This window comes from Tupaia chinensis, unplaced genomic scaffold (assembly GCF_000334495.1).
Source record: "Tupaia chinensis unplaced genomic scaffold, TupChi_1.0 Scaffold144982_1, whole genome shotgun sequence".
Classification (NCBI taxonomy): Eukaryota; Metazoa; Chordata; class Mammalia; order Scandentia; family Tupaiidae; genus Tupaia; species Tupaia belangeri.
The window spans coordinates 965,377-984,693 of NW_006204841.1; the positions used below are offsets into that span (position 1 = coordinate 965,377).

The following is a 19,317-nucleotide window of genomic DNA, read 5'->3' on the forward strand; positions in this document are numbered from 1 at the left end:
GGCTGGGGACAGTTTCACAGTCGTGGCAGGGAACAGGAGAGGGAATACGAGCATTAGTGAAGAACGGTGGCTGAGGCAGCCCTGTCCTGGCTCAGCCACCACTGAACCTGTATGCAGTAGGAGAAATACCTCGGAAAAAATTTCTCATCCAAGTCTTTACGGAAGAGTGTACTGAGAGACAGGGAGTCCCAGTTCTCGCTCCCAGAGAATTTCTAAAGGTACATGTTTAACATTTCATTGAAGAGTCACCCCAGATTTGCACTAAATACCAGTGAAGTGTTATTTTGCTTTAGTTGCGTTGCAGTCTTTTCTGAGCAACAACTATGGGGAAATTCTGTAAAAACAAAAAGTACAAGACTGTTTTTGTTTGCTAATAATTGCTACATTAAATACACAAGCTTTTTTTAAAAACTTAAAAACATATACACATATTCCGGCAAAGTTATAATTAATCTTTGTTCATGGACTTCTATATAAACCTAGAGTTTTGTTTACGTTTTTAATTTTTCAAGTGCAATTGTTTCTTATACCAACATATTACTATTAAATTATCATTTTAGCCAGTTATCTGCAAATGTATAGTATTGTCCCTTCTTGTGACATTTAGTTTAATTGCTTATTTTAAAGCAGAAACATTAGTTATAAGTGCTTGCAATATTTTTACCAACAATAAAATTAAGTAGAGACTTGATGAAAATATCTTAGTGTAATTTTAATATTATTTTGGTTGTATGAAGTTTTAATGTACAATGTCCACCGTTGAAGGGAAATAATCTTTCAATAAAAAAAAAAAAAAATACCCACAAGATTTCCAGCACTGGTCAATGGGATTTCAAGTTTTTACCAATTTCGAAGACCAGCTACATGCAGACTCATCGTATTCCCATGGCTTTCGTTAAACAAGAATAACTTCAAGGCATTTTGAATGGTACTTTATTATATTTTTCACTCAGTATTTTTGAGAAAAATAATAAACAGGGCAAATAAAATGTTTTCCTCATCTGTAAGTTGGAACCAAATGGTCTGAGCTTTAGACAAAAAGATCCTCAAGGATCCTGCCTGCCAGTGCGTGTGAGCTCCAGATCCCACTAGGATGCAGAAAATGGAGAAGGGATTGTGGTGTTACTGTGCCCCCTCAGAGGCTGCCTTTTCCTTCTGTTTCTCTGGCAAGTGCACATACCCTCTGGCAATTAAAAAAAAATCTGTAGACTAATATATTAGGGTTTTCCAGAGGAATAGAAGATTTTTCTTTTTTTTTGGGGGGGAGAGGTTTTTGCTGTGAGGTGCATGCGCTTGCCAGAAAGAGCCAGAGAGACAGAAAGCGAGAAATCACCCCCCAGGGGGGATGGCCACGCCGCAATCCCTTCTCCTCCATTCTCTTCTCAGGATCTTGGACATGCATGTACACGCACCCGGCATAAGTTGAAGCCACCGGGCCTGGGACTCAAACCATGGTCGACTACATTGGAGTTCAGCGACCTAGCCATTACACCAACTGCCGGTCCCCTATAACTAATAGATTTTAAGAAAGAGATTATCATGGGAATTGGCTCATGTGATTATGGAGGCTGCGAAGTCCCACTATTGCTGTGAGGTGTAGACTCCAGAGAGTCAGCAGTATAACTCCCGGGCCCGAAAACCAGGGAGAGGTGGGGCTGCTGGTGTGAGACCCAGACTCTCAAAGCCTGAGGACAAGGAACTCTTGTCCAAGGGCAGAAGACGACGGATGTCCTCATTCAAGAAGAGAAGGAGCTGACACAAGAAGAGGTGGCACAGTGTAAGACACAGGCTCTGGGAGGCCGATCCCACCCCCATGGGCAGGTTCTGGATCTGTGTCTGGAGACTTCCCTGAGCACACCAGGCACACATGTGCCCATGGTCTGGGGCTGGCCAAAGGTGGAGGTGGACCACAGTGTCAATGCCTCAGTGGGGGTGTTGTCTCTCTCTCTTCCTTATGGAAGAAACAGAAAAGAGCGAATTCACCCTTCCTCTGTCTTTTATTCTAGTGAGGCCTTCAATCAGACTGGATGCCCAGCCACACTGGCATACGGGTGAGGGCGACGCTTTTTTATTCGGTCTACGGATTCCAATTCCTAATCTCCCAGACACATCCTCACAGATACAGCCAGGAGTGATGTTTCACCAGCTATCTGGGCACCCCTTACCCCAGTCAAATTAACACACGAAATCACACCTAATTAAAAGACAGTGGTACTAAATATATTGTGTTTTCTTCTCTAACTACTAAAAGCTTTTGTTGCTCTTATGGGTGTAAAACATTCTTCAATAAAGCATAGCAGACAAGTTTCTTAACCAAAATATAATCTTTAATATAAAATAAGACTCTCCACAGGCTAATGGCAAAATATTTTCAAACATTTCACATCTACATACTAACAAGGACTATATTTTTGATTGCCACCTAATAGATCCAGGCAATAAACATAATTATTTCTACACCCGATAATGAGCATTGATTCCCAGACCACAGGAGAGGAGAAGACTTCTCCGGGAAGTTCATACACACTTTGGGGTTGTCCACTCTGAGATGCCAAGATCCACAGTTTCCCATCAGTGGAAGCTGCTGCCAGCATTTCATTGCTGCGACTGTGGTTCTGGAAAGCAAACGGTGTTGCGTACACCCTTGACGTCGTTTCAAATTTCCACTGGAGGTCACCTTGCACATTACAGCAGTAGATAAAGCAATCGTGAGACCCAAAAAATATTTCTTGCTCTGATGCTGAGGTACACGGGGATGAAAAAACGGGTCCATTGGTAGAGAACTGCCAAATCTATAAAGGGTAATAAAGGCAAAAATAATTGATGTATGTAATTGCAACAATTTCCTCGATTCAAGCTCTAGGAGGTTCTTAATACAAATGGAAGCTATGTCAGCTCTTTGAATAGTAACTCCTAGAAAATAATGCCTTTTCCGAAAATAGCAGACCTCTATCCCAGCTGCAAAATCCAGACAAAACACACTAGTGTTACTATTCCATGGCTGACTGCTATGTATAACATGAAGTGAAATTCATTTTGAACGCTATTCAAGAGTTACTACTTCTGAAGCCAGACTCTGCGAAGCTGATCCACCTGAGAAGCTTCTGGATTCACATCTGGAGACTTCCCTGACAAGTGTGCCCATATCTGGAATTAGCTGAGGCTGCGGGTGACGAGCATCAAAGCCCTGTTGGAAGTGCTATCTGTTCATCTGTCTCTCTCATGGAAGAAAGAAAATTTTAAAATGTTACTTGGCTGGCCTCCTGGCCTAGTACTTAAGGAAGCGGGATCCCACATAGGCACAGCTTGAATCCTGGCTCTGGTGGCTTGAGAAACATGCCAGGTGTGTGTGTGTGTGTGTGTGTGTGTGTGTGTGTGTGTGTGCGCGCGCGCGCACATGTGCATGAACGCACACCCAAAGTCCTGATAATACAGAAATGGAGACAAGTGGCTTACTGTGTGACCATGCTGCACTGGGGGGGGAGGAGACCTTTCTCTGGCAAGTGCATGTGTCCTTTCACAATTTAAATAAATAAATTAGTAAAAAATGTTACTACTTTTGCTATGGGGTTATGTTCAGAGATAATGCTTCAAAAGATAAAGTTGCGTTGAGTTTCCTATTTTATTAAAATAAAACTCTACCTTACTCTATTCTTCAAATGTAGGAAGAAGCAAGTAATTGGGCCAAAAGCGTCGATGTACAATAATTGAAGTTAGAGCTTTTGGGCCAGCCCATGGCCTGGTGGTTGGGGTGGCTGGATGGTTTGAGTCCCAGAACTGGTAGCATGAAAGGGACGCTGGGCACCTCTGTGTGCATATCCAAAATCCCAAAAGGGGGAGAGACGGCAAAGGGATTCAGGCATGATCGTGCCCATGGACGGTACTTTCTCACTTCCCCTTTCCCTCTCTCTCTGGTAAGCACATGTGCTGTCTAGCAAGTTAAAAAAAAAAAAAGGAAAATTAAATAAATTTGAGCTTTAAATCACATCTATGTGTGTGCCTGCCCTGTGAATATATATGATTTGCTTATTTCAAAACTGTGACAGAAGAACCTGCTGGCCAGTATTTGGAGGAAAAGATACAAGAAAAAGGAAGAAGAAACGAGTGTGAAGTACGGTTTACAAGCGCACCGTAACGACAGAGAAAACAGTGGGCGCAGTCGCATATGTGATTTGTAATCTCTAACCTGCCTGACTTGAGCCATCACTGATCTTTCTGTGGCTCCTCCTGTATTGTTTTCTCCATTTGTCCCCCTGCCATCCCCTCCTTATGCAGCTTCTGGTATGTACCATTTTTCTATTTCCATGCCATCCAGTCCCTCAGTGTCTACCAGAGTGCAGACATTCGGTGTATGTCAGGCAGGGACAGTTACTTGTCTGTCACACCTGGCTTATTTCACGTAGCAGTCTATCTTCTAGGTTCATCCACTGTGTCAAATGACAGGATACTGTTGCTCTTTATGAATGAGTAGTGTGTATGCGCCATGTTTTCTTAATCCATTCATTGGTTGTTGGACACTTAGGTTGATTCTATGGTTTAGCTATTGTGAATAATGCTGCAATAAACATGGATGTGCAAATGTCTCTATGACTGAGTGATTTCCTATCCTTCGGGTGAACACCCAGGAGTGAGATTACTAGGTCCTACATTGGTTCTATCTTTAGGTTTTGGACAAATCTCCATACTGTTTTCCGCATGGCTGTACTAATGTACATTCCCACCAACAGTACACAGGCTTCCCTTTTATCCACAACCTCCCCAGCACCTGTTACTGTGTTTCTGATCCTAGCCATTCTGACAGAGGTTAGGTGATACCTCACTGTGATTCTGATTTGTATTTCCCTTATGGCAAGAGTGGTGTACATATTCTCATATGCTTTGTAGTCACATATATGTCTTCGAGAGTTGTCTGTTCAGATTTATTGCCCATTATTAGGGTTTTTCTTTATGGGTGAGCTATGTGAGTTCCCTATATATTCTATTTATCAATCACTTATCTGAAGTATAGTTTGCAAATACTTTCTCCCATTCCGTGGGTTGCTTCTTTATGATTTCCTCTGCTATGTAGAAGATTTTTACCTTGATGTCATCCTGTCTATTAGGGTGTTGCTGAATGGGCTAACCTCTGTTGGAGCATGTGTACTCTCAGCCCATGTTGTGGTGGTTAAGGTGACTGGATCACACCTGGCAAACTACACGGTTCAAGTTCTGACCCAGTGGCCTGAGAAACATGCCAGGCATGTGTGTGTATGCATGCCTAAAATCTTGAAAGAAGGGAGAAATGGAGAAGATATTACAGCATGACCATTCCCTACAGGAGGTGCTTTATCACTTATTTTCTCTTTCTGTCTCTCTGGCAAGTGCACACACCCTCCAACAAATTAAAGAAATAAAGTAGGAGCATCTCTTAATTTTCATAACCTCAATAGAAAGTCTAATAATGGTAAAAGTAGTATGACAAGTATTCATTCAAACATTAAGAAACACATAGCATGACTATTAAAATAGAGCTGATTCTCAAGAGTGAGTTGAATAACCACGTTAAAAATTTTACTTCAGCTGTTACCACCTACTGCTATGCCTTTGAGAAAGAGGTAAAACAGAACTGGACATTTTTACCTGTTCTCCCAAGTGAGTAAAGCAGAGTAAATTCCCATCTACACAGCCAATACAAATATACTGTAAGCAACATCGTGGAGAAGAGAAGAGGGGCTTTCCACAGCAATGTTTCCAAACTCTGTTCCCAGTAGCCTGTCATGTGCAAAAAGCAATTCACAGCATTTAGAATCCCTCCACTAATCAATTGCCCTATATAAAACTCACATATCTCAGAGGCAGAGCCAAAACATCAGAATATGCAACAGTGGCATGCTGATATTATAGCTGAAGCTAGGATGCATAGACACAGCTATAAAATTAATCAGTGTTATTTATGGGCTAGGATAAAAAATTCCAATAAAACCAGCTAAGAAAGATCTAGCACAGAAGTTCTATCCTTATTATGGACACAAATTTCTTAAAATTATTTGAGAAAATTCTGCCAGTTGGAAAAATAGAAGACACACATATAAACTTAAGATTTTCTCATCTTTCTAGACTCCATGCTGATTATTTTAAATGAATTCTGGTTCAATGAGACGTTGACTATATCTCACTAAAAACCACTCAAACTTTCAGAATCCAAAGGAAAAAATCTTTTTAAAAAGAATTTTGGAGAAGTTTTTCCCATAGGGCATGTGCGCTCACCAGAAAGAAAAGAGAGAGACAGAAAGCGAGAAATCACCCCCCAGGGAGGATAGCCACGCCTCAATCCCTTCTCCATTCTCCTCTTGGGATCTTGGGCACACATGCACACGTACCAAGCATGAGTTTAAGCCACTGGGTTCGGGACTCAAACCACAGTAGACTACATGAGAGTCCAGCGACATAGCCATTACGCTAACTGCTGGTCCCAGAAAAAGATTTTAAATTAAATAAAAAGGCAAGTGATAAAGCCAATACTTATTATTATTTTATGCCTACAGGATCCACAGCCAGTAAGAGTCCTCCCAGTGTAGCAACATACAAGCGATGTGGATTCAGGCTCAAGCAAGGGGAAGAAAAGACAGTTCCTCCACAGTTTAACTTCCAAACACACTTCTTTCTCTGCAATAAGAAAGCAAGTTAATTGTTTTTTGCTGGTTGTTAACAAAGCCATATATCCTATCCTTGTTATGTCTATTTCAGTAAGTCTTTATTATATCTTTAGTGTAACATACAGGCCTATTATAGAGTCAAATTAGCATGAACACAAAGAACACCACGCAGAGATAACCATTAGTTCAGCATTTTCCCTTTTGATCTTTTTGATATTAAATGTGCATGTGTATATTTTTGAGATTTTCAGTGTTCATGGGAAAATGGAATTAAAATACAAGTTTATTTAAAAGAAAAGATAATTTTGTTTATTTAAAAGAAAGATAATTTTGAAATTCTACATAGTTTTTTCATAACGTTTTTTGTGAACTTTTTAAGGACCCCTTTGTGTATACACACCATTTAATGTAGTTGAGATCATTCTGAATATACTTTGCATCATGTTTTGCTCACTTTTTGGTAAAACTATTTAAATATAATGTTAATGTATAATATCCCATTATGACCATAAAATACTTTATTTCCCTTATCACTGAAAACTCCCTGGAGCTAATTTCTTGGTATTATTTTATAAACAACTTGGAATTGACATCTTGGTGCATGTTTGTCTGTGTTTCTGATTATTTTGCCAGGATAGAGTCCTAGAAAAAAAAATTTGCTAGATTGGGACCAGCAGGTGGGGTGGTGGTTGAGGTGCTAAACTCCCACATAGCTGACTACAGTTCAAGTCATGGTGACTTGCTTTCTCACTAACCAACCCACCCCACTCCTTTCTCTGTTTGCTAAAGGCAGCAAATTTAAAAATGATGATAAATAATTCTTTTAAAATTTTTTTGTTAGATCAAAGGACATGAAATTGTTAACCTGTGACCCAAATCACTTTCTCTAGAAAGCCCACCAACTATAGTCTCCCACCGCTGTCATCAGCACTTGATGTTATCATTACATTGTTTTCTAACCTCATGTCATGTATCTATACTCACAGTTTTAATTTTCATTAAAGGAAATGTTTACATACATTTACTATCCTTTCTTCTCCAGGGTCCTATGTATTTATGTCCCTTATTTATTTTACTATCTAGGTCTTTATATTTTTCTTGTTAATTTATATTTGTTCTTTTATGTATACTTATAAATGGGTTTAACTCTTTTTCACATTAATTCAAACTGTTATCAGCTTTTTATTTTTGTAATCCTTATATAAGACTTTGCACTATTTTTTTAAAGAATTATTTTTATTTTTTTATTTATTTTTAATTTTACTAAAGAGGGACAGATTGAGCAAGCACAAGAGAGAGAAAGTGCTGGTCCCCAATTATTGCCTATTCTTCCCAGATCACAACGCTCAACGTGAGAACAGTTAACACTTGATCCAGATTCGATACCACCCGATCGTTTCTCGTTCTTCCTTGTGTATGGTGTGAGAGTGATGAGGTGAATGCTTACATAGATATCTAGAGCATAAGCGTGCTGGTCATGAGAGCCAATGTAAAGGAGTCCCGTGCTTGGATCCACGGTTGCTGAGCTTTTGACGGCATCCTCAGTAGTAAACAGCCAGTATATTTCTCCACTATGACTTTTCAGAACATAAACTAATTTGTTATAAGGGAAACAGTATAAATATGAGATTCAGCTCTGTCACTGGAAAAGAATTCTGTAGCCTAAACCATGACGATTTATATTCTGACTCTTTGTGTGTACTTGGGCTCTATATTCAATTCGTCTGACTTAACCCTCAGCCCCATAAAGCACAAACTGAGCAGTAATCACTCACGTACAACAGGATTTAGTAAGCAGGTGCCCCTTATTTTTGGAAAGTACAATAAAGTGCTTCACTGCCAAAAAAGCAATGAAGCGTGCAGTGGTGGAAAGAGGCTTTGACAGTCCTAGTGAGATCTCGTCATGGCCATCACTGGGCTATTGCTGAGTCTCGGGTTCATCTTCAGTAAGAGAAGAATGCATCTACTGCAAGAGTTACTGTGGGACCAGCAGATGATATAATGGTTACATCGCTTGATTCCCACGTAGTCAATTGAGGTTCGAGTCCTGTAGGGCGTATGTGCATGTGTGCCCAAAATCTCAATAAGAGGGAACCAGCAGTTAGCGTAATGGCTATGTCGCTGGACTCCCACGGAGTCGACCGTGGGTCATGTCCCGGACCCGGTGGCTTAAAACTCACACCGGGCGCGTGTGCGTGTGTGCCCAAGAGCCCGAGAGGAGAATGGAGGAGAAGGGATTGCGGCGTGACCATCCCCCCTGGGGGGTGATTTCTCGCTTTCTGTCTCTATGTCTCTCTCTGTCTGTCTTGCGAGCGCACGCGCCCTACAGTGAAAATCTCTCAAAAAAAAAAAAATCTCAATAAGAGAAGGGATTGCAGTGTAGCCATCCCCCCTGGGAGGTAATTACTCACTTTCTGTCTCTGTCTTTGTCTCTCTGTCTCTAGTGAGCGCACACACCCTATAGCAAAAATACCTCTCTTAAAAAAAGTTACTATGACAATTTTGATAATGTGGATAAGTGCCCAGAGCGCAGCAAGTATTTAAGAAATGCTAATATTAGGGCCAACAAGTGGCACGGTGGTTAAGGCAATGGATTCCCACATGGCTAACTGTGGTCCAAGACCTGGACCCAGCGACTTGAAAACCACAACAAATAAATAAATAAATGTTAAAAATAAATAAATGCTAATATTAATAATAATCAGGCCAGCCAGCGGTATGGTGGTTAAGGCAGCTAGAACCTACATGGCAGACTGTACAGTTTGTCCTGGACCAGGCAGCTTGAGAAACATACCAGGTGTATATGCATGCTAACACAAAACTAAGAGAACAGAAGAGAAGGGATCACAGCGTGGCCATCCTGCCAGGGTTAATTTCTCACTATCTTTCTCTCTTTTAAGTACATGGACCCTGTAATGAATTAAAAAGAAATATGTCTACATTCATTGAGCACTTATATACCAGGTACTGTTTTCTTCTTTTTCTATCCAGGGGGCATGTGTGCCCGTTAGAGACAGGGAAAGGGTGACAGCACCCCTGGTATTGTGTGGTCACACTGCAGTCCCTTCTCTATTCCTTCAGGGTTAGACACAGGCATGCTTTCTAAGCTGCATATCTGGGACTCAGTGCAGTCAGCAACAGGGGATCCAGCTCCGTTACCCACTATGCCATGGGGCCGGCCTTGTGTCAGATGCTGTTGTAAATATTTTACATCCATTAACTCATTTAACCCTCACAGTGAAGAGAGAAGTATTACGTCATTAAAAAAAAAAGAGAGAGAGAGAGAGAGGTTTTTACTTTAGGGTATATGTGCTTGCCAGAGAGAGAGACAGACAGACAGCGAGAGGGTAAGTGAGAAATGACGCCTCCTGTGGAGGGATGGCCATGCCATAATTCCTTCTTCTCCATCCTCCTCCTGGGATCTTGGGCACACACGCACATGGACCCAGGGTGATTTTCAAACCACTGGGTTTGGGACTTGAACCACAGTCGGCCAAGTGGTAGTCCAGTGATGTAAGTGCTACACCATCTGCTGGCCCCTACACATTTTATAGATGCTGAAACTCAAGCACAGAGATAGTAAGTTCCCAGGGCAAAGTGCAGTTAATGTGCAGCAGCGCCAGGACTTGAATCTAAGAAGTCTCTGCTCTTAACGGCTACACTGAACTGCATTTCCCAATCACTGCTATGGGTGAGAAAAAAGGCAGGAAGGAATTTCTGACCTTAGTGTGGCCAAAATGGCCATGCTGGAGTAAGGTGGTCAAAATCTACAAAGTGGAAGTCACTCTAGTTCCTCAGAGGACACTGGGGACATGACATCTGGGGACCGCTATTTAGGCAACGTCACTGTTTACCACGGTTGTGCCTGTGGCCAAGGCCACGGCTGGTCACCTGAGACCCCATTCCCCAGATCCTTTTTGTGCTGTGTTTTTCCCCTAGTAACTACTACTTAGTACAAGAAAGTTGTGGCCTGCTTAGTGAGGGCAGCCCAGAACCCAGCTTGGCACAGGTTTCTTTCAGTTCACCTCAATTCCAAAATAAAATAACTGAAGAAACTCTTGGTGATCTTGATCAGACATAGATTTCTTAGACATGACACCCAAAGCATGACTCAATTAAAAAAAAAAAGGACAGCCTATGAAACGAAGCCTAGTGTAGGTGGGGGAGTACAAAGAGAGCTGTAGTCAGGGAGACGCATTACACCCAGAGCCACCGTAATCTTGGTAAAGTCAGTTCCCTCCAACTTCACAAAACTTGGCAGAAGCTAAGAGCTCACACCTGCTAGTATAGTCTGTGCCTAGAAATGTACTAGTGGGGACCAACAGATGGAGTAATGGTTATGTTGCTGGACTCCCATGTAGTTGACTATGGTTCAAGTCCCAGACCTGGCGGCTTAAAACTCATGCCAGGCATGTGTGCGTACGTGCCCAAAGTCTTGAGAAGAGAATGGAGAAGGGATTGCAATACGGCCATCCCCCCTGGGGAGTGATTTCTCACTTTCTGTCTCTATGTCTCTGGCAAGTACACCCTATAGCAAAAATCTCTCTCTAAAAAAAAAAGAAAGAAAAGAAAGAAATGTACTAATGGATGTATAAGTAATGACATCATTGAATCTTGCTGAAAGCTCTATGATGATTATGGTAGTTTTAAATATGCCCACAAATTCTTTGATATTCTTCCTTTCAAGAGGTGGAGCTTCTTTCCCTTCCACCCGACTGTAGACTGGACTAAGGGATGCACTGTTTTAAAAAAAAAAACTTTGCTAGAGAGCATGTGTGCTTATGGGGGGGGGGAGTGAGAAGGCATCCCCCCATGGGGAAGGGTCAAACCATAATCCCTCCTCCTCCATCTCACCTTCCCTTTGGGGAAACACACACAAGCCAGTGTGTTTCTTCAGCCACTGGTCTAGGACCCAAACTGCCCAGCTACCTTAACCACTACCACCACACCATAGTCCAGACTGATGCACTTCTAATGAAGAGGACAAAGCAGAACTGATGACATGCAGGACCAGCCAGTGGCATGGTGGTTCAGGTGGCTGGATCCCAAAGCTGACTGCACAGCTCAAGTCTTAAACCTGGCAGCTTGAAAAACATGCCAGGTGCATGTTAGTGCATGCCCAAAAATCCCAAAAGGAGAATTGAAGAGAAAGGACTGCAGCATGGTCATCTGCCCTGGCATGCTTTTTCACTTTCCTTCTCTCTCTCCTGTGAGTTCACACATCCTACAGCAAATTAAAAATAAATAAATAAGATGATGGCATGCAGATGTGGAGACTAGGTCAGAAAAGGTACTGTGGAGGTCAGCAGTGGCAGTGGCTGAGGTGCTGGACACCCACATGGCCGACCAGTGTGAGTCACCGAGCTGGCTGCCTGCCTTCTCAGTACTCCCCTGCCCTCTGGTGAGCATGTGTGACCTGTAGCAAATTTTAAAATAATAATTTACTGGGACCAGAGATGGTATAATGTTACGTCACTAGACTCCCACATACTCAAGCGTGTCACTATACTTCCACACAGTTCAAGTCCCAAACCTGGTGGCTCAAATCTCATGCTGGCGCATGTGTGTGCGTGCCCACTCGAAATCCTGAGGGGAGAATGGAGGAGAGTGCAGCGTGGTCATCATTTCCCATCCCGGGGGGCAGGTGATTTCTCGCTTTCTGTCTCTGTCTCTGGTGAACACACGCACACTAAACCAAAAATCTCTCTAAAAAATAATAAAATTAAATAATCTTTAAAACAAACAAACAAAAAACGCCCTTTGTTCCTCCTGGCTCGTGCTCTCTTAATCACTGCGCTGAGGAAGTTAGCTGCCATGCTGTCAGTGTTCAAACAGCCTACAGAGAGGCCCATGCGGCAAACAACCGTGTTTCCTGCCAAGAACCAGCAAAGAACTGAGGCCTTCAACTAACTGTGATATGAATGAGCCATCTTGGAAGCAGATTTTCCACCCAAGTCAAGTGTTTAAATGGCTTCAGTCACGTGAGAGACCCTGAGCCAGAACTGCCAACCGTGCTGCTCCCAAATTCCTGACCCACAGAATCTGCGAGATGATGTCTGTTTGTGCTCCGGGTCATTAAGCATTAGGAATTTGAGAGGCAACATGCTTTATTATTATTCCCATTTCATCCATGAGAAAACTGAAGTTATAAGAGGTTTAACAACTTGCAAAAGCTCACAGAGATCTTAGCAGCTACAGAACTAGGTTCAAATCCAGGGCCTCTACCCCAAGGCCCACACTGCTAATTAGTACATCATGAATTATTCTATGGCAGCAACCAAACCCTCTATACACAGGTTTCTTTTTTTTTAAAGAATGATTTAATTTTATTTATTCATTAATTTATTTTAATATGACCACAGAGACACAGAGAGAGAGAGAGGGTAAGTGAGAAAGCAAGCCACCAGGTCCGGGACTCGAGCCATGTGAGCCATGTGGATGTATCCAGTGCCTTAATCACCACACCACTTGCTAGTCCCCATAGGTTTCTTTTTAACTTGGTCATACCAGCATTATTATATGTAATTCACTTTAAGTCTACAAATCTCAAATTTAGAAACTTACCCACTACGATAAAGTTTCCACACTTCGATACACAAGCCGAAGACTCAATTCGATCTCCCAAGGTCTGTTCCCATTTCACCTCCCCAGAGTACAGGTCAACTGCCTTCATCCTGTGAGAATGGGAGCCGACGTAAACCATGGCAGATGACTTCTCAGCAGCCGGCACGACGACCAGCGGGGACGCGTCAACACACTTCCCTGTGTCTGACTTCCACCTCACACGCAGTTCCATTTTCCCAGGCCCTGTCGCAGGTTTCTCCTCTTCAGAAACTTTTGTAACACAGGACAGATCTTTTGAGCTCTCAGTAAGTGCTGGAGGATTTAAGTTGTTCAATGTTTGAATGTTAGCCCCTGAAACTGAATCCGAAGAGGAGTCTGAAGGGCCATACCCTAGCTTAGCTAAAAACCTGCTGGTATTCAGAGACAAAATCTGACTCCCTCTGCTCAGTGCAATAAAACCATTTGTCCCGATGCTACAATTTAAAGGCACAGGAGATTTCTGATGTGAAGCTCTTCCACCGTCTTCCTCCTGCTGGGCATCGCTGAGCTTCCTCTTTGGGGCAGGAAAAAAAAGGTCTTCGTCTGGAAACGCCACTGGGAGGATGTGACTGTATATCTCTGAAATGGACCTGCTGAGAATCACGTCCAGAAGCCCAGGTACTGATGTGCCCACGAGTTTCTCAATCTCACTGAGGAGCCGTATGGACTTTAAGGAATCTCCACCGCTATTCAAGAAAAGCGACTCACCAGGAACCTTTGACAGATCTGAGAGACTCAGGACAGACTACAGATGAGAGAAGGGAAACGTGGTAAGGTAAGGCCTGAAACCAAAAGGCTTCCACATCTACAGGTAAAAGCCAAGGCTTCCACATCTACAGGTAAAAGCCAAAGGCTTCCACATCTACAGGTAAAAGTCAAGGCTTCCACATCTACAGGTAAAAGCCAAGGCTTCCACATCTACAGGTAAAAGCCAAGGCTTCCAGATCTACAGGTAAAAGCCAAGGCTTCCACATCTACAGGTAATGTAGAAAGGATAATACTTGCCTTAATGATACACACACAAGTACCACAAAATATTTTTAATAATTAAATTTTAAGTTAATTTCTTTATATTATATAGTGATTAAGATGATCATTATGCTAACAACTTTGTCATGAACTTACTCTAAAATTGCAAAGTACATTTCCCTTTAGAGCAGTGTCCTACCCATAAAATAGAGAATGGAGTTATGCAAACATCTGAATTACAAATTACACAGTCCACAAGACATTGCAGCTTCTTCCTGCCAAGAACCAGAAAAACATTAAGACTCTGCTAACTGTGATATGAATAGCTCTATAATATGGAATAAAATTTATCTCACTTGCTTTATATAAATCAAATTTACTTTCTAAAAATCTAAAAATGAAGTAGATAAGATTTTTACTTAGATACCCTTTATTTTCAAACAAGACTATACAATTACATCCTCATTTCGGAACCCTTTGAAAAGGAAAAATCCATGTACTATTTAAGAAAAACCGCTGTTGGGCCAGGCAGTGTGGAGATTAAAGTGGCTGGATCTCATATGGCTGACTGCACAGTTTGAATCCTGCACCCAGCAGCTTAAGAACATGGCAGGCACGTGTGTGCGTGTACCCAAGATCCTGAAAAGAGGGAGAAATAGAGGAGAAGGGATTGCAGTTTGATCATCCCTCACTGGGTGGGGTTTTCTTTCTTTCCTTATCTTTCTCTCTCCAAGGAGTGCATATACTCCCTAGCAATTTTTTTTTTTTTTAATTATAAATGAACAAAACATGGGGCCAGCAGGTGGCATGGTGGTTAAGGTGCTGGATCCCACAGGGGCAAGTGCACAGTTCAAGTCCCAGACTGGGTGGCTTAATAAACATGCTGGTCACATGTGTATGCATTCCCATCCCCCTAGGGGGAGATTTCCCACTTTCCCTCTCTCTCTGTCTGTCTCTAGTGAGCTCACACCCCCTGTAGCAAAAAAAAAAAAAAAAAAAGAAAAGAAAAGAAAAACTGTTGACCTATATATATATATAAAATAAACTGCCTTAAGCAGAAATGTACATGTTATTACTGAAAGTTCTGGAATAATGACAAAATGCTAAATGTAACAGATAACAGATTGTGGAAGGGCAAGATTTGACTATTTTTTAGCTCTGACAAGCATATATTCCACTCCATTAGGGAAAAGTTATGTGAAGACAGGCTTTATGGGACCAGCAGTTAGCGTAATAGCTATGTTGCTGGGCTCCCATGTAGTCAACTGCGGTTCAAGTTCCGGACCCAGTGGTTTAAACTCATGCCAGGCACGTGTGCGTGCATGCCCAAGATCCCAAGAGGATAATGGAGGAGAAGGGATTGTGGCGTGGCTAGGCCCTGCAGGGTGATTTCTCGCTTTCTGTCTCTCTGGCTCCCTCTGTCTAGTGAGTGCACGCGCCCTATAGCAAAAACCTCTCCCACCAAAAAAAAGACAGGCTTTATCTACTTCTACCTTTTTTTATTTTAAAGAATTATTTATTTAATTTTATTTATTCATTCATTTATTTTAATTTGATCAGAGAGAGACACAGAGAGAAAGAGAGAGACCAAGAGGGAAAGTGAGAAAGTAAGCCACCAGGTAGGTCCAGGACTCGAGCTGTGGTCAGCCCTGTGGGAGCGTCCAGCACCTCAACCACCATATCACCTGTGGTCCCCATCTACTTGTACCTTTATGACAACCTCACTTACAATCATTTCTCTGTAGAGTGCTTTCTCCAATCTTACAGCAGAGGACCTCACATTTATTTTAATACAGATTGAATAAATGAAGCTATGCAACGTAACATCTGTGCAGCAGTAAATAGCCTTAGAAAATCCTATCAGATTTATTAGATACTGTCACTCCAAACGACAAAAAATGGCTTTATAATAATATATTTGTATCTGAAAAGTTGTACCTTCCACAAATGCTGTAATTTTTCCCAAAGTTCCTCTTTTCCATTGAGCTTATTCTCAGACTTCAAGTTTACGTAGTTTAAATATATATTGTTTAACTCAGAAACATCAATTTTGCCTTGATATGAAAGAGAAAAAACAAAAATTTTAAAAGATTTTATTTAACTTTATTTATTATTATTATTATTATTATTATTTTAATTTAACCAGAGAGAAACAGAGAAAGAGAGAGAGGGAAAGTGAGAAACCAAGCTGCCAGGTCTGGAACTCAAACCGTGATCAGCCATGTGGGAGTCCAGTGCCTTTAACTACCACACCACCTGCTGGCTCAACAATTTTTTTTTCCCTAATTATTTCATTTAACATTAAATTTATTTATTTACTTATTTTAATTTGAACAGAAAGGGACACAGTGAGAGAGAGAGAGAGAGAAAGGGAAAGTGAGAAAGCAAGCTTTCAGGTCTGGGACTTGAACCATGGTCGACCATGTGGGAGTCCAGCACCCTTGACCACCAACGCCACCTGTGACATCCTGTATAAATGTTTTTAAAATAACATTTTAAAATTGCACGTCAGGGCCAGTGTGTGGCTGGTGGTGAAGGCAGCTGGATCTCACATGGCCGACCACACAGTTTGACTCCTGGACCCAGCAGCGTGAGAAACACACTGGCCACGTGTGAGAGCACCTGAAATCCGGAAAGGAGGGAGAAGTGGTGAAGGGACTGCAGCGTAACCACACTCTGTGGAGGGCATTTGCTCACTTTCCCTCTCTACTGTGGGTGCACATGCTCTCCGGAAATTTTTTTTTAAAGCTTGTCATAGATAATTATAAAGACAGTGGTCCAACGCCACCTAGAATACAGTGAATAAAAGATAAGAAAGGAGCGACTAATGTTTTCTGAAAAGCTAAAGAAATGGTACTGTTGGGCCAGTAGGTGGCGTGGAGGTTAAGGAGGCTAGATCCCACACAGACAAGTGCACAGTTCAATTCCTAGACCCGGCAGCTTCACGATCACACCAGGTGTGTGTGTGTGTGCGCTCCAGACCCAGAGAGGAAAATGCAGTTGAAGGGTCAGCAGCATGCCATCTCTCCTGGAGGGTGATTTCTCACTTTCCCTTTCTCTCTCTCTCTGTCCCTCTCTGATGCGAGCATGTGCTCTATAGCAATAACTAAAATATATATATATACATACACATATATATGTGTGTGTACATAAAACTAAAAAATATATATATATAATAAATGGTACTGTTGGGACCAGCAGTTAGCATAATGGCTATGTCGCTGGACTCCCACATAGTTGACCATGGTTCGAGTCCCGGACCTGGTGGCTTAAACTCATGCCGGACGCGTGTGCGTGCGTGCCCAAGATCCCGAGAGGAGAATGGAGGGGAAGGGATTGCGGCGTGGCCATCCCCCCTGCGGGGGTGATTTCTTGCTTTCTGTCTGTCTGTCTGGTGAGCGCACAGGCCCTATATCAAAAACCTCTCCAACAACAAAAAAAATAATAAATAAATAAATAAATAGATAGATAGATAAAATGGTACTGTTAACGGAACACTTACTGTATTTTGAAGAACTCATTGAGTAAAGATGGAATTGTGAAGGAAGGGAAGGAAAAGGAAGAATGAATTCGCCACTTTCTTCTTTCCTCGCTGCTTGAGCTGGGAGAGCTCACTCATTTCCTGCTCTTGGACTGGGATTCACATTCCTGTTCTCCTGGCTCTGAGGCCTTTGGACTCAGACTGAAATACCAGCTTTCTTGGGACGCCATCCCACAGACAGACTGCGGGACTTCTCAGCCTCCAAAACCATGAGCCCATCCTTCGCGGTCTCTCGTTTATTCACAGATTGAACGTCCCCATCAGAAAATCAACAATCTGAGATGCTTCCAAATCAGAAACTTTCTGACCACCAACATGATGCCACAAGTGGAAAATTCCACTCTAACCTCATGTGACAAATCAGTCAAAATGCTGTAATATCTTTTTTTTTGGAGAGGTTTTTGCTATAGGGTGCATGCACTCACCAGAAAGACAGAGAGACAGAGAGACAGAAAACAAGAAATCACCCCCCAGGGGGGATGGCCACGCTGCAATCCCTTCCCCTCCATTCTCCTCTCGGGATCTTGGGCACGCACGCACATGTGCCTGGCATGAGTTTAAGCCACCAGGTCCAGGACTTGAACCATGGTCGACTACATGGGAGTCCAGTGACATAGCCTTTATGGCAACTGCTGGTCCCAAAATGCTGTAATATCTTGAGGCCAGCATGTGGTATAGGATTAAGGCGCTAGACACCCAGGCAACCAACAGCAGTTCAAATCTTGGACCTGGCAGCTTGCTTTCTCACTTTACCTCTTTCTCTTTCTCTGGTGAGCACACGTGTCTTATAGCAAACTTAAAAATAGCAATGATAACAAATAAAATGAAATAAATAATTCAAATAGTAATGATAACAAATAAAATGAAATAAATAATTCTTGAAAAAAATGAAAAGAAAAACACTTCTGATCCCAAGCATTACAGATAAGAAATATTCACCTTGTATCTATCTATATATGTATTCTGTTTCTGTAGAGAACTCTAATTAACCACTAACTAACAAAATGTTTTGGGAAAAGTCATTTAACCTCTTTAAGCCTTATTTTCCTTATCTATTAGTAGGAATAATTCACAGATCCAGAGGGTTTTCTGAAGATAAGATGAGTTAATTATGCAAAGCATTTAACAGAGGTGCTACCACAACAAATGCTAGTGTCATTTATAACAAGAAAGAGGTATTGACCATTAAGCTAGTTAAGAATACACTGAGCATTAGCTGGCACCAGAACGTAATGGCTCTGTTACCTTACCGTGGGATGTAAATGGCAGAGTACTGAGCAGCACCAGCTCGTCTGGGATTGCATGTCCTGGCAGCTGTTTCTGTAGTTCTCTGAAGACATGCTCCTTTACTAAATCATCTTTGGGCACCAGGAAGAGAATCAATTTTTCCTGCTTATACCATGTAACTGCACAAGACTCTACTTGCTGAAGTTTTTCAGCAGCCTATAAAAGAGAGTGGATCCCAATTAGTCAATGAAGTCACTTAAAAATGAACTTCCTGAATGTTCAAATTTTTAAATGCCTAAAACCAAGACAGCTGAAGTAAATTTTAGAACACATTACTATATA

At 41.9% G+C, this 19,317-nt stretch overlaps 2 protein-coding genes across 5 annotated transcripts in view; both read right to left on the minus strand.

The window, feature by feature from the left end:
• Window positions 1-1,533: 1,533 nt before the first annotated feature.
• On the minus strand, window positions 1,534-8,244 carry LOC114005937 (beta-alanine-activating enzyme-like; the record flags this gene model as incomplete). Its single annotated transcript, XM_027767956.1, has 4 exons — window positions 1,534-2,792; window positions 5,620-5,751; window positions 6,523-6,645; window positions 8,083-8,244. Coding segments are annotated over 4 exons (816 nt in total), but the record flags the coding sequence as incomplete, so codon positions are not given.
• Window positions 8,245-13,092: 4,848 nt separating this feature from the next.
• AASDH (aminoadipate-semialdehyde dehydrogenase) overlaps window positions 13,093-19,317 on the minus strand; it is a 22,457-nt gene continuing 16,232 nt past the window's right edge. For 3 of the 4 annotated variants that reach the window (XM_014583891.2, XM_014583893.2, XM_014583890.2), the window contains 3 exons: window positions 18,999-19,191; window positions 16,146-16,261; window positions 13,093-13,983 (listed from right to left, as the gene is read on the minus strand). In XM_014583891.2, the coding sequence (XP_014439377.1) occupies window positions 13,162-13,983; window positions 16,146-16,261; window positions 18,999-19,191 (1,131 nt within the window). In that variant the 3' untranslated portion in view covers window positions 13,093-13,161. The remainder of the gene's footprint in view (window positions 13,984-16,145; window positions 16,262-18,998; window positions 19,192-19,317) is intronic. The other variant, XM_014583889.2, reaches the window with a different exon arrangement.